Below are 14,870 nucleotides of genomic sequence, written 5' to 3'. Positions count from 1 at the left end.
AAAAAAAAAAAAAAAGAGACTATGACCATTACAACTTACAAAATAAGGCTTAGTTAATCAAATCATATTACAAAGCAAATGATAAGAAAGTTTAATTAGTTTTTTACTAGTGGTGGCAAAATAAGAGTTTTATGTAATAAAAAAAGGGGATCGGGCTGGGTCGGGTTACAATGAGTTAATTCAAGCCAAACGTATAAATGCGTCTATTCGATTGAAAGCCCACTGAGCTAGCTACCTGCACCGTGAACACTTATTTATAAACCTATCAGGTTTGAATCATAAATATATTGGACTGGATCAGCTCTACCAGTGTAGACTCATAATTAACACCCCTGGCCGCATCAATCCCAATGAAAGGCCCAAATCCCTCCCCTAATCACAACCATAACATAGGTCTAGGGAAATGGTGGCAATATATTCCCTTGGTCCCACCACACATCGTTTTCATTTATAATCTAACGCGAGGGGATATCAGGGCCTCAAGACATAAAGGTGTACGTACTAAATAGGATGTGAGTAGCATCAACCTGGAAACATTTTTTCAGTGATTGGGACAAGAAAGCAAGTACAGAGTCTATAGACCATTCAATTAGCATCCATCAAAGACGGTTCAACGCTCTACTCATGAGTCATGCTTCGGTAGAGACTTTTATTAGAGAGGAATGCTATTACGCCAACGTTAAAGCCACGATAACGAGTGGCTAATGCCTATCTCACCAGTCACTAGTCACCAGTCAATCGAGGGGGCGCTGGGATACACACGACCTTTAGACCATGGGACCCACTGTGTTGGTCCGATGTGGATCAATAGTCATCGTTGTTGACTTGCCGTAAATTTTCATTCGGAAAACGACCCTTTCCGTTTGCGTGATTCTATGTCTAGACACAGATAGGAAATGAAAAGACCGTTCTGCCCCATCTAAATGCATATCTGCGCCTTCACATTGGCTTATATGATGGCGCAATGTCCACACAAGTGGATGGGATTCTCTTGCTCCTTTTATTTATTGGAAAAATGTTTCTTATAAAGGAATATGGTTCTTATATGTGTGATTGGGTGGATAAAAATCGTTTGTTTTTCCCTTTCCTGTTTTTCTTGTGTTTTGCTAATTGCAGATGATGACACGTGTCATCAACGGTCAAGATTAATTTAGTTGGATGAGAGTTATTACATCTAGTTTGGTTTTTTACGCAATTTTGACCGTTCACTTAAAATAATGTCACATGTCGCCTTCTGAAGGTAGCAAAACAAGAAAAACATGGATGAAGAAAAATAGACGATTATTTTCCGTGGTGGGTTGGGGGGGTTGGGGTGGTTATTGTAAAAAGAACTTGCTGCCATAGTGTATCAACTCTATCAGGTTGATGACCATAGATAAAGGAAGACAAAAAATGTGCAAGTTGAACAAAATAACTTTTAGCAAAAAAAAAGCTGCTGGTAAAAGCATGAAAAAGGGGCAAAAATAGGGGAGAGAAAAAAAAAATGGCTACAATGCTGCTGAATCTCTGAAACTAATAAATGAAGAACGAGAAAAGATCTGATGCACTGGAAAATATGCTGTCATCACACATCTCAAATGTTACTTACAAATTCAAGCTGTCAGAAAACTATCACACATAAACACACATACAGCAGTACACTTTTATGGTTAGCACTTCAACCAGACACAAACTAGAATCAACACCGACTTTCTGACAGAACCTACATAAACTTTTCTTCTTACAGGAAGGAGACAAAACACATGCCAAGAATAATACCCAAAGCAAACCTTCTTCAGTGGTGAGCTCTTAAATCTCTCAAGTGTTTTTCCAAGGAACAAGGCTACACTGCTGAAGAGAAAAAATATATATCTATATAAACATTTATTAACTATGACATTTACCAGAAAATCAACTATGTGGTCACTGTCGTCCGGCTTGGCCGTTTTCCTTCCATTGCATCCTTCTTCATCTGGCAGTTTGTGCAAAGGAATGGACCACTTGGTGGAGGTAAGAAGAGAGGTCCAGAATTGATAGAAAAACCATCACTTGGTGGTTGATGCACTTGGCAGACTGCACACCTGAATAGCCCAGAAATTGTCTTGGGAAAATCCTTACCCAACCTTGCAACACCACAGCAACCAATCAGAGATGCTTGATTCCAATGAATAGTGAGAAACCAACTAAAACCCCACCAAATAACACCCCACTCCCTCCAAAAAGGAAAGAAACAAATACTGAGCAACATGAAGTGGCTCATGAGAAAAAGGGTAGATAACATGGTACATAGATGTAGATTGCAGTGAAATTTGGACCAAGTATCAGTGTAAAACATCAGTGAGAGCAATCAGTGAATATTGCAACATATTCAAAAACATTTAACTAGCAGAGCAGTAGTACAGAAAATGACTGATCTGCCTTGCTCCAAGAGTGTTTTTTTGTTTTTTTTTTTGAAGGAAGATATATCATGCGAGAAGAAAAAAGGCTCTGAGAAAACAGAATGGGAGACCAAGATATCGTACAAGGACTGATAACTATTGGGTCTCCAAACCAGTAGGTTTCAACTGTTGTGGCCACATTATCATTTCACGGGATTTATAATCACATGCATCCATAAGATGAGAAGACCAAGTCTGCTGACATCAAATGGTATATAAGCCTAATCTCTTTTCTATTCTCTATTATTTGCACTAATACCGTAGTCTCCTCTTCCGCAGCACTATTTACAGCCCCAATAGAGAAATTAAATTGTTGTGGCTTCTGCATGAATTCTTCTTCTGCTCTCTCTCACCTGAATTCCTGCACATTCATTTATTACCCTATCCCTCCAAAATTGATGGTTCAAATTATGCTCAAGAAAGACTACCAAATGTCTCATAGAGACAGTTATATAGAACAAATAGGTTGAGGGAAAGGATTTAGAACAACTAGCTAGAGGGAAAGGATTAACTTTAGTAGATTCTTCTGTTATTCTAGGAAGAACCATTAACCTCATTGCTTCTTATTAAAATATCTGAGTCTACAATTAGATCCAGAGTTAAATGTGACATAAATGCAGAATTGAGTCAAGGTTCCAACAGATCAGCTTGATTATCGATTCTCAAACCCTACCTAGATTGATCAATTAAACTAAACTTTCGTTGCATTGAATAAAACAATCCATCTACCTACAGAAAAATGAATTTTGTGAGGCCTGATTGATTGATGCAATCAGCATTAGACATTGATCCCGAATGGAGGCCTAGAAGTAAATCTAGAAGGTCCACAAGGGGAAGGTGGCAATCCAATGGGCTGAATTTAAGTTGTGGGTAGTCATGTTATAGGTTGGGCCTTCGAAAAGTTAGTACATAGGATAAGTAATGTGGATCTAAAGACCTACATCCGTAGGAAGCATAGTTGTTCAAAAACTAAGGAGACACCAACAAGCAACCAAAGCGCCATCCAGAAAAATCTGCCTGGATGCCGAGGCGATGCCTTGACAGCTGGGGTAGAAAGAAGGCCAAGAAAGGCCAACTCATGGCCTAGTGTGTCTACTTAATTCTGCTCTTAACTTAGTTTCTTTAAGGTTTTAAGTTGGTTCTCTTTTGTTCAAGTGTTTAGGTTGGCCTAAATGGGCTTTTTTTATTAGAAATAGCTTTGGGTTGGGTTATGTATTTATGTATGTGTTGGGCCTTTGATCCGATTGGTTTTCATTGTAATGGCCCACTTTAATGGGCCTATAGTATGGGTATAGGCTAGGGATACAGGATTATTTAAGTAAAATATATTTATTTATTTTATTTGTTATTTAGTGTTTAAGTTAGCCTATATTTCATTATTTTACCTGTTCTGAGTCAGTTGCCTTCATGATTTAAGTTTGCTAATCAGTTTAAGTTACCCTATTAGTCAAGGATTTTATAAAAGTTTGTAAGGGATACCAGCATTGTACACGAATTTTGATTGATGAAAAGGCTATTACTACTCTCCTCCTCCATTGGTGAAGAATCCCTCGCGTTCTATCTTGTTTGATCAAGGCTCACAGGTGTTTGATCCTTCCAAACCACCTTGCGGTGTGAAGCCCTGGTGTTTTTCTTTTTCTTTATTCATCTTCTTCTCCATTAACAAGTAAGTCATCTTCTAGTTTCTGCAACTAGTATTCTGAACCTGGAATTCATATGCAAGGGATTTTTCATATGAATTAAAATTAAGAAGATCCAGCCATTAGAATCATCACAAAATTTTAGTCTTAGGAACTCGACCAGAATTTCTCCATTATCTGATCTGCAGATCTGGTTTTATTTCTGATTTCCAATTCTGCCCTTATATCTTAATGACTGTTCTGTGCATCTGAATATTGAATAGATTTACTGGTTTTAACAATCTTTTATTGCTGAATTTCATAGTCTATGATCTGGATCGATTGTTCGTCATACTCTCATATTCTTTTTTTCTGATTTGAGGGATAAATTACTGGTATACCTCATCCCAATGCTACTAGAATTTCTGCATAAATTCTAATCCAACCTGTGGATTGATCAGATATTTTCAGCAACCATTCTATCTTCTGAATAGACAACTCGACCTGAATTTCAGTTCCATCAGACCATTGAATCTTGTTCTATTTGATTACTCCTAGATCTGGATTTTATTCTCTATTTTGATCTTGTTCTTGGTACTGTTTTGATCACTCAATACCATTCTACATTAATAAGTAGTCTATGAGTGAGAGTGATAATGAGTCAGTTTAGGAATTTCGGAAAATCTCTAGATATGCATGTAATATACCCCCATCAATTAAGTATGATTTGAGTAAAGAATTTTGAACTTTCTTTAGAGTTTTGGTGCTATAGAGATGTGCATAGTGCATACAGGATTTGCATTCCAGAACCGAACTCTCTCCTCCGTCTCCTTCTTCTTCTTTTTCTTATTTTCTAATTCTAAAATTTCCCTCTAATTCTCTTTTCTCTTCATATATCAATTTCTATTTCTGGTTACTGAGTTTATCCAAGTTTAAACAATACTAGAATTTTCCATCAATTTACTTGATCAAGTATTAAAATCAGATTCAGTTTTCAGTTAGTTTTCTCATCGATTTCTGAAATCCGACTTCAATTCAACTCAAAACCTGAGTTTCTGAATCTGATTTCTTCTTGGGATTTTCTGCTGTCAATCACCTATATAAACTCTTAACTGAATCCTGTTTTGGAACCCTACCAGTCCATTGATTCTACAGATTTTGAGTTTTCCTACTCCCAGTAGGTTTGCTCCATTACTTTGAATCTAATCATTAGATTTCCATCTAACTTTATTGGTCTGTTCCACCCTGCCTAGTAAACTAATCAACCAGAATTTCTGACTTAACTGATCTGTTTCAATTGAGTTATCTGGTTTTCTCTAACCGGTTGTGTTCTTCTCGTGCAATCCCGTCGCAAGCTAATCTCACGCAGGATTTTCCTGGTCCGGGATTATGTTGGCATTAAAAATAAAAAATAAAACAATGAATGGGGGGATGCATAATGCATTTGTCATGAAATCACCTATAATAAATTTGATCCATTTGAAGTAGACCGAAATTCATATAGTGAATGATAATAATTTTTAGGTGAATTATTATTGTCGCAAAGGTCTGTTATCTTTTCAAATGTCACGAGACATATTCAGCCACATGGACAAATGATATGTCCATTCCAGCTGTTGGATAGAGTGAACATGGTCTAGATTAGCCACATGTCAAATTTCAAATCTAATTCAATCAAGTACCCCTTTTTGTATTGGCACATATACCGAACATGGTGTAGATTAGCCCATGCATGTGTACCGGTACTCTTGGCATTACTGTGCAGTCCAAGTTTGAGTTGGAATAAACAGTTTCGATTAAAAAACAATTAAAATGGATTTCTCATAGTAATCATGTGATATTCCAAAACATCACCTTCCTTTATTACATAGATAACTACCTTAAATTTTTTTTCTTTTTCTTTTCCTTTTTTTTCTTTTTTTTCTTTTTTTTTTTTTCGGGGGGTGGGGGGGTGGTGGTGGCTGTCATAACTTGATAAATAGTTAATTATATTGTACATTGCAAGTGATAAGGTAACAATTTTTATTGTTATAGCTTGATAATTAGTCAACCTTGGCTTAGTGCTAAGGCCTCTAGTTGTTGACCGCAAAGACAAGGGAGAAAATCAAAAGACCATGAAAGTAGAATAAACACTAACTCCTGAAGATTCTATGACAAGACCTCATGAAAAAGTGAAATGGGCATATAAAACAGGATCTGCTTTAATGAATACTGCACATATGTTCGGAAACAAACTAACTAAGGTGAAGATAATTCATACCTTTCAGCAAGTACTGCAGAACCCTCTTCAAATAGCTCCTCCACAACCCCAACAGAAGAACGTTTGCTAGTTGATTTACTCGTAGAATCCTGAGATTTTTTTCCAAAAATAAATGAACTAAGTTTATTATTTTTCATCTTTGGAGTCGGTGGTAGAACAGAATGTTCAGGTGGAATGATGTCAACAACTAGGCAGGTTGTATCATCTTTCAGACCTCTGGACCTTAGAGCTTCCTAAAAAAGTAAAGCAAATAAGAGGGAATCAGAACAGAGTATAATAAAAAGGCACATGAACTGTGCTAAAATTAACATAACCAAAGTTATACATCACCTTCACAACCAGCTTCGCAGAAAGCTCGGCAGGCAAACCCCGGCAAGATTGTGCAGCCATCTCAGATGACAAGGCATCCCAGATTCCATCAGAAGCAATTATTAACCTTCCCCCAGCATTTGAAAGCTAAGAAAACCATAAAATCAGTAAGAATAACAACTTTAAAGTTCAAACATCACCATACTAAAAGCAAACTTGACAACTAAAAAAGGAATTTTCCAAGCCTTCCACCAAATCACTCACCTTAACTTGCTTCACATGTGGTATAGGGACAATGAATTCCCCAACATCCATATCACCAATTGACCTTGAAAGGCATAATCCACCTGGCCAGCAGCGAAGGGGGCCCACCTTTGAAAAAAGCATGTGGTTAAATTTCTATCCTATATGGTAGAAGGGGGGGAGGGGTGCAACATGAGGAGATCTTCCAGCAAGAAGCATGAGTGAACATGTTCAATTTTTATACCTGTGTACCCCCATAGACATTAAGTCTTCCAACTTCACCACCACTTGCAGTCACACGCTCCCTCTCTTCAGCATTCTCTTCTAGCCTGTGATCGACCGTCAAAAGAGAAACCACACCCCCATGCGCATCCAATATACATCGTGAATCTCCTACCGATGCAACTGTCACCGTCCATCCATCAATGACTACGAAGGTAGCTGTTGTACCAGATGTTTCTCCTGTTGACCGCTTACCAATAAATCAATCACAAGAACACCAGAAACAAAACGGGCAACATAAAAAAGCATTAAACAAACAGTTCATACTCACCTCTCTGCTGAAACTCTATGTCAGTCTTCACAAAACCCGCAACCAATGCCCGAGGAAGGGATTGAAGCCACTCTTCCCTACCAATGCCCTGAGGAATCGCACTCGTGACATTGTTTAGTAGATTCTCCTTGGCATATATAGCAGCTGAAATGCCATTGTGCCCATCAAAGATCTGCCAACAAACACGAACTTATTTATCAACATGGAAAATTTGAGAACAATTTATGCGCAGGCAGAAACCGGAGGGATGAGGGAGAGAGAGAGAGAGAGAGTGAGAGTGTACCGCAAATACTGAGAAGGACGATGCTGGATTGCCCGAAATCCTCTGACAATCTGATCTAATAAGAAAATAATCCTCCCCTTTCTTGGCTAGAGCAGCCTGTCCATACTTGATGGAAGGTTTCTCAACCTTCTCGTTCCTGAGCTCTTGACCGATCAAGGTAGCGAGTGGAACCAAGGGAGGCTTCATCGTTGAAACTTCGTTCCGGTTCATATCAATCTATGTTTCAGACATATCTAAGACCTTCGCACGAACCCCCTAATTCATTCAAATGAATATCGTAAGGGCCATTCACACGATTTCGACATTTTAATCCGACCAAAACCATATGTGTCAACCAACTGATCGAAATTTTCCCTACCTACAATCTACATTACAGCGCAATAAATTACGCCACAAAACAGCAAACTGAAACACAAGAGCTATCAAAAGAACGCACAAAAGGTCAAGTTAAGCAAATTATAGAAACCCTAACCTTGCAATGTGAAACACCACATTCCTCTCGCAATTCGAAATCGATCGGGATTTCGTGTCAACGAAGAGATGTAGAAGCTCACAAATCCCTCATCTCTACGGCCATTGGAAACTTCGTCTGTTAGATTCTGAACTCAAAATGAACACCAGACCTTCGATTGAATGCTCCTCGGTTGAACAAGTCTTCCTTAACAAATACAGCGGAGAAAACCAGAGTGAACCAGTGAAGTACGAAACCCTAGAAAGTTGACATTACCAGTAGAAATGGATTTAGAGAGAGAGAGAGAGAGAGAGAGAGAGAGAGAGAGTCTTTCAAAATTAATAACTGAAAAAGGGTGAAGCGGTGAACGAAATAATGAAAAATCCACGGTGAGAACGGGAGTAATGCGAGTTTTTAGAAATAGAAACGAAATTAAAAGTATTTGATAAGTCATATTTTTGGAAGTCGATAGTAACTAGCAAAAGAATGATCATGAGTCGTTTTCAGAAGTGGTTTTACTTGTTTTGCCTGAGTTGTTTCTTAAACCATAAATAGGTAGAAATTTCAATTTCTATTTGCTGAAAACAAGTTGAACGAAACAGTTTTATCAAACGCATTTCTTGAAATGTTATCAAACGGGCCCTAAGGTACCGTTTGACAACGTTCTAGAAATGTGTTTCTACATTTTCTTATTCCTGGAAACGGAAAAATAGGGTAAAATGTGTTTCGTAAAAGTGTTTCGTTTCAACTATTTTAAGAATTAAAAATTGAAATTTTTATCAATTTATGGTACAAGAAACGAACAAGACAAAACAAGTCGAACTCGTTTCGTCGTTTTTGGAAACGACTGTTCCACCTCACTATTATATCAAGCCCAATAAAAAAAAGCATCCTATTTCTCCCAGACTGAACTATGCGATTGTGAAGAAAACGTACTCCTCTGCTATTTCAGGCTTCTGCAATCCTTAATCGATTTTTCTCACGCACAACTCGTGAAGCCGAAGGAGCTCCCGTGAGCCTCATCAGTCACTTCCACAGTTGGAGAGATTCGCTCATGTTGCTGTAAATTCTATGTCATGTGAGTTGTACAACAACCCTTGGTAAGTCTACAAAAGAGGCATAATCGATATTATCTTCTACCTCATATTTGTGTTCCACAAGCTTCAGGCAACTTCAGTGAGTGTAGAGCAAGCAAGAATCGTGCTTGGTTTTGCCTTCCCTTTTGCTTCTCTCCATTGATCTGCAAGGTAGGGTTGCAATTAGGGGTGTCAAAACCTAGCCCGAACCAATAAAATCAATCGAAACCGACCGATAAAACCTGAATCAAACCAAACCGATCCTTACTGGATTGGTCTTGGACTGAGGTATGTTGGGACCAGCTGAAAACTTGTCCAAATCGACCGACTAATAAACAAATCAAATGAAACCAATAAAAAAATAAATGATTATAAGATTATAAATTAGTGAATTGACTATCCATTTTTTCACAATATTTGTAAGAAAAAATTTTATTGTAAGGGAAATTGTTATAAATCATTGAATATTAGATTATAAATAAATAAATTGATTTGTAAATTGTAATAATGCTTCCATTGATTTCCTTGTTCATTGTCCAAAACAAGTTGGATAGTTAAATGAATGATTAGATAATAGGGTTCATTTTGTAATTTCAATATTGATTATCTTCTTAGTAATTTGTTATTCATTGGTTTTCAATATTAGTTATCTTTCCCATATCGATAAACCATGATTTAATCATAAATTTAAAGTGTTTTTTTTTTTCCCCCATCAAATCTTGTCACTATAAGTTATAAATGTAAGATTTCATTATGGTTTAAGCCTAATAATAAACTGATCTAAACCAGTATTAATCCAATATTAAAAAATCGAAATAAATCAAAACCAAACCGGACCGAAACCGACCAAAAACCAAAGTTCCCTAACGGATTGGTTTTGATCTCCCTCATTCCTGGACTGAAACCAATTCAACCCAACCAAAACCAAATCGAATCGACTGATTGACACCCCTTGTTACAATGGTTCGACCTAATTACTGAAACCCTAAATATTCCCTATCGGAAAGCTTGGATTGGTTGTCGATTCATTGTTTGTTCTTACATCCTATTTTGTAGGATTTAGAAAATAAGATTTATAGCGGTTCACTGGGTACGCTCACCTTCAAACTGCTCTGTTACCCTTCGATCGTTTGTTTCAAGAACAGTAGGGGGATTTTAACCCTTCCCTGAATTTTAACCATAATGCATGACTGTATTTCCTTTTTTGAGACGAACAGTGTTCAATCAGTACAAAAGTGGTTGTTATTTCATCCTGTGATCCCAATCAGTATAAAAATGGTTGTTATCAAACAACAATGTGTGTGAAAAACGTTTCAAGAAATAAGGTTTATCAAACACATAAAAACCCATTTCTATTCCCAGACACGTGAATTTATGTTTTTGACATTTCTAGACATAGAAACAGCAGAAACGTTGTCAAACGGTACCTAAGAGTGTTTACTAGTTTAGTTTCAATTAAAACTGTTTCAATTTCAATTCGATTCAATTCAATATCATTCCAGTTAAAATTGGTTTAATTTTGATTCGATTCGTTTCGATTCAATTCAGGGTATGAACGAACTATGAAGGATAAAAATTAAAATCAAATCATTTATTTAACGATTTTAATATCCCAATTTCAAATAAATTTTAAACGATTTCGATTTCTGTTTTATTGCCCAACATCTAAGTGCACGTAATCCCAAGCATACATATGCGTAGTTAAATAAAAGTTGAAGGGAGAATCATTGGAGAGGATCCGTATCCTTCAAAAATAGCCTAGCTTCGTGCCCAACTGGCTGACCTCAGCCAGCCTTAAAACACTGTTTGGATCGGATCTAAATCCAAATATGTCTTAGGTGAAATGAATTTGTGATTGATGATCCATTTGACTAACTTATAATGGCCGGCAACTTCACAACCACTCTTGAGCAACTTGACCTTTTGGTCCTTCGGATCTGCACTGAAATTATAATCCTTTTTATTTCAACATCATCATCATCATAATCAATATATGCTAAGTAAGCTGCATGGGTTTGTTACATAAAGAAGCAAAAGCAATTTGGTCATGAAAAAAATTTAGAACTTTGAGGGTGGTCCATATGTAAAATCCACACCCACCCTTACAGTGTTATTCACTTATTAATGTTTTACCAATGATAGTCTATGATTATGGATTATGGATTAAGCATTATGGGTTAGGCATTGTCTATTAGGCATGTGCAACACCTATCATTTGTCACAATCAGTAAAACTGGTAAGATTATTATGATGACACCATAAGATAGGTCAAATGCATTTTTGAGGAATCGGAATTGGACGGTGGATTCCTTTCCAGCCCGGTTTATAGGGTTCAGGCCGATTTGGTTGTTAATTATGAATCTTTGAACCATGGTCCAATGAGTCCAATGAGAATTATAATATACCATTTGTCATTTCTATTGGGTATCGCTTTCTTCGTTTTTCATAAGAGAAATCCCCATGATGTAAGGGGAGGATTCTTTCTCACATCCTCTCACATAATGAGTTATTGGGCACAAACTAACATTCTCTCTCCTTAGACAAATGTGGTTCCACAACTGAATCTCGCCACTAATCATTACATCACTCTCATACTTAACAGTCAGCCCACAACTCGTACAAGAGGCGATGCTAATGGATGAAACCCTCTTATATGAAGGAGCAACCTTAGAGCTTGAACATCAACTAGAAAGCATTAAATGGTTAACTGTATCCCTGGCAGTTCTACAGGTGCATCCGTCTATTAGGCAAGAGGCAATAATGAAACAACCTTTGGATCCTGAGTTGCAACGGATCAGAATTAAGATTAAAGAGCAAACAATGAATAACCCTGACTTTGTTTTAGCCAGCGATGGGGCATTATTGTTTCGAGGTAGATTGTGTGTGCTCGATGATTTAGAGATACAAGACAAGATAGTGCAGGAAACATATAGCTCTGAGTACTCACTCCACCCAAGAAGTACAAAGATGTATAAGGACGTCAAACAAAACTACTGGTGGCACACTCTGAGGACCCTCAACTTGATCCATTTCACATCATCAAGTTAAGTTATGCTCTGATATATGAATCATCTAACCGTACAATTCCTTGATGATTCCCAAATTCATTGATGATTCCCACAAGGAAGGTGCATCTATTGTGTATAGGGTTGTAAGAATTAGATCGGGCTAATATTGATCCTCTCCGATTGATCTTGCATGGAAAAAACCCAAAATGCTATTACTAGACGAATTTGGAGCCCATACCATGATGATCTGAGAACTTTTGATAGAAGAATTTAGTTTATCCTTGTGTAATTGTTTCGACATTATGATTGAACACAGTAAAAGGTGAATCTCATCATTAAGTCTCATCCTTATTATGGTAAGTCTAAAATATTCTTTCTCTATTCCAATCATAGACTCCAATCATAGAGTAAGCTATTATCAAGTACACAACAATTTTTACCCAAAAAATTAAAAAGTACACAACAATAAATACTAGGCCAACTAAAAAAAAATTATGAACCAATTTGATACTAGGGACCTCCCTCCTTGGCCATGAAGTTCTCACCATATTATTAGGACAGTCTGACAATCTGTATATAGCAATGTAGCTTACATGAGGGTTTTAAAACATAGAATAAAGGATGGAATTGGTCAATGACAATCCTGCCCTACCACATCGGATTGGAATCAGTTCTCGAATTGAAAAACAGAGAATTTCTAAGGTTTTTTAGTGCGAATTGAATATATCAGATGGGTCAAAATCAACATCGATCATAGCCAATTCCAATCCAATTCTTGAAACCATGGCTTACACACTACACAGATGAAGAGATTATATCTTGAGATCAGACCATGATACACACTATACTCAAGTGTTTTCTATCTGGGAGTACAACTCCTAAACCTGCACAAGAACCAATCAATGCCTCTCATTTGATTCAATCATTTTATAGGAATAAGAAGAGAGAACAGACATATGGGCGCTGGTACTCCTCAACAGAAAACTTTCTTCCACAATTAAAACAGCAACAATGACTTCTTGTTTTCCATTGTGATTTTTCCACTTAAAAATTTCCGGTCAGTTGGGCAAAACTCCTTATAAGAGCGGCTGTCCATTGGCCACAGACAGGCTTTGAAACTCAGGATCTGATTAATCAGATAAACCGATTTTGATTGAAATCAGCAAAGACCAATATTGATTCTTGAAACGGTGCAGGCAGCGGACACCAAAAAGATACTCAATTTGGAGCTTTGGAATATCTTCTTGGTAGGTCTCAAGGTCCGCACAAGGTGCTACTAGGAGGTGAATATGGATCATGGAATTTGCCGGAAAAAAAAACATGGATCATGGAACTCAAATCCCACATTCTACTGTTTGGCTCTTGAGAAGAAAGCAATTGGAAGGAGAACCTTTCACTCAAGTACCTTCATCCCCTGAATCAATAATGCATTCCCCCCATTCCCAACCCTCTTTTTTTCCAAAGGGGTCGTGGGGTTCTCACTAGACAAGTTTCTGTCTGTGTCTCCTAAAGGTTACTTCAATTCCCTTTTTTTTTTTATTGTGGGGAGGGGGGATATTTATCAACCTTTCGAAAGTTGTGAATAGCCAATATCGATATCAGATCTACTTTAATTTGGATCGGACATCCATTATTTATCTAAAACAATGTTTTGATCTTGTATCAGTCTGATACAAACTGTTACGGCCAGCCTATACATAACATAATCTGTATTGATATCACCGGCAACAAATACTGATGCTAAAACTGTGAAATCCTTGATTTCATGTTAAAATGATAATTTCTTTTCCTTTTGGTGGTGAGGAATAGGGGTGTCAACGGTCTGGGTTGGTGCGGTTTCGGTCCGGTTCCACCGGTTTCGGTGTGACTTTGGAACTGACCGAAACCGACCCATTAAGGATTTATCGGTTTCGCTCCGGTGTCGGCTTAGGTGCGGCTTGGGTTCGGGTTGGTACCGGTTTGGATTTATCAGGTTCATTTTGGTTTGGATCGGTTTTTTAAACCGGTATGGAGCCATTAGGAAACAACCAAATGTTGAACTGCTGAACTTCAGTTTCTTAAATCGATTTGTAACCGGGTTGGTTTTGGTTTTTGGTCTAGTTTGGATTCGACTTTCCATACAAATGTATACAAAACTATGCAAATTTTGATTTTTTTAATGAATTTTGGAGTGTTTCGGTTTCTTACCGGTTTGGTTTCGATTTCGGTCTGGGTTTTGAGCCGGTTTCGATTTGGTTTTGGGTTCATCCGGTTTTCGGTGCGGTTCGGTTTGGTTTTGGGGTTGCAATACTCGAAACCGAACCGAACCAATAAGGCTTCGGTTCGCTTCGGTCCATGTTGTTATCGGTTCGGTCCGGCCGATTTTACCGGTTCGGTTTAGGAATTGACACCCCTAGTGAGGAAGAACAAATAAAGCACGAAATCACAAATAATGATTACAAAAACAAATCGTAACTGAAAAGGGTCACCACACGTCCACACCAGTATATAGGAAAAAGATGTGCACAATGCCAGAGTGTAGATTCCAACATACGCCGTCTCACATAATGAGATGTGTGGTCTCACCACGATAATGCATTGTATGTGCTAGGTAAGTTTCTGTCCATGTCCCCAAAAGTATTGTTTCAATTGCCTTTTTTTTTCCTCTTTTT

General features: G+C 37.6%; 1 protein-coding gene across 1 annotated transcript; it reads right to left on the bottom strand.

Annotated features, from left to right (window-relative positions):
- Positions 1 to 1,539: 1,539 nt before the first annotated feature.
- On the bottom strand, positions 1,540 to 8,496 carry LOC122078920 (probable protein phosphatase 2C 5). Its single transcript, XM_042645126.1, has 8 exons — positions 8,157 to 8,496; positions 7,685 to 8,049; positions 7,402 to 7,573; positions 7,093 to 7,310; positions 6,870 to 6,977; positions 6,627 to 6,752; positions 6,297 to 6,529; positions 1,540 to 2,102 (listed from the first exon to the last, which is right to left on the bottom strand). Exons 2-8 carry the CDS (start codon positions 7,892 to 7,894, stop codon positions 1,895 to 1,897), a joined length of 1,275 nt encoding a protein of 424 aa, XP_042501060.1. The 5' UTR covers positions 7,895 to 8,049; positions 8,157 to 8,496; the 3' UTR covers positions 1,540 to 1,894.
- Positions 8,497 to 14,870: the final 6,374 nt, after the last annotated feature.

The sequence above is a fragment of the Macadamia integrifolia genome, chromosome 1 (assembly GCF_013358625.1).
Source record: "Macadamia integrifolia cultivar HAES 741 chromosome 1, SCU_Mint_v3, whole genome shotgun sequence".
Lineage (NCBI taxonomy): Eukaryota > Viridiplantae > Streptophyta > Magnoliopsida > Proteales > Proteaceae > Macadamia > Macadamia integrifolia.
Note: the sequence above shows the minus strand (reverse complement) of the source record. Positions and strands in the feature narration are given on the sequence as shown.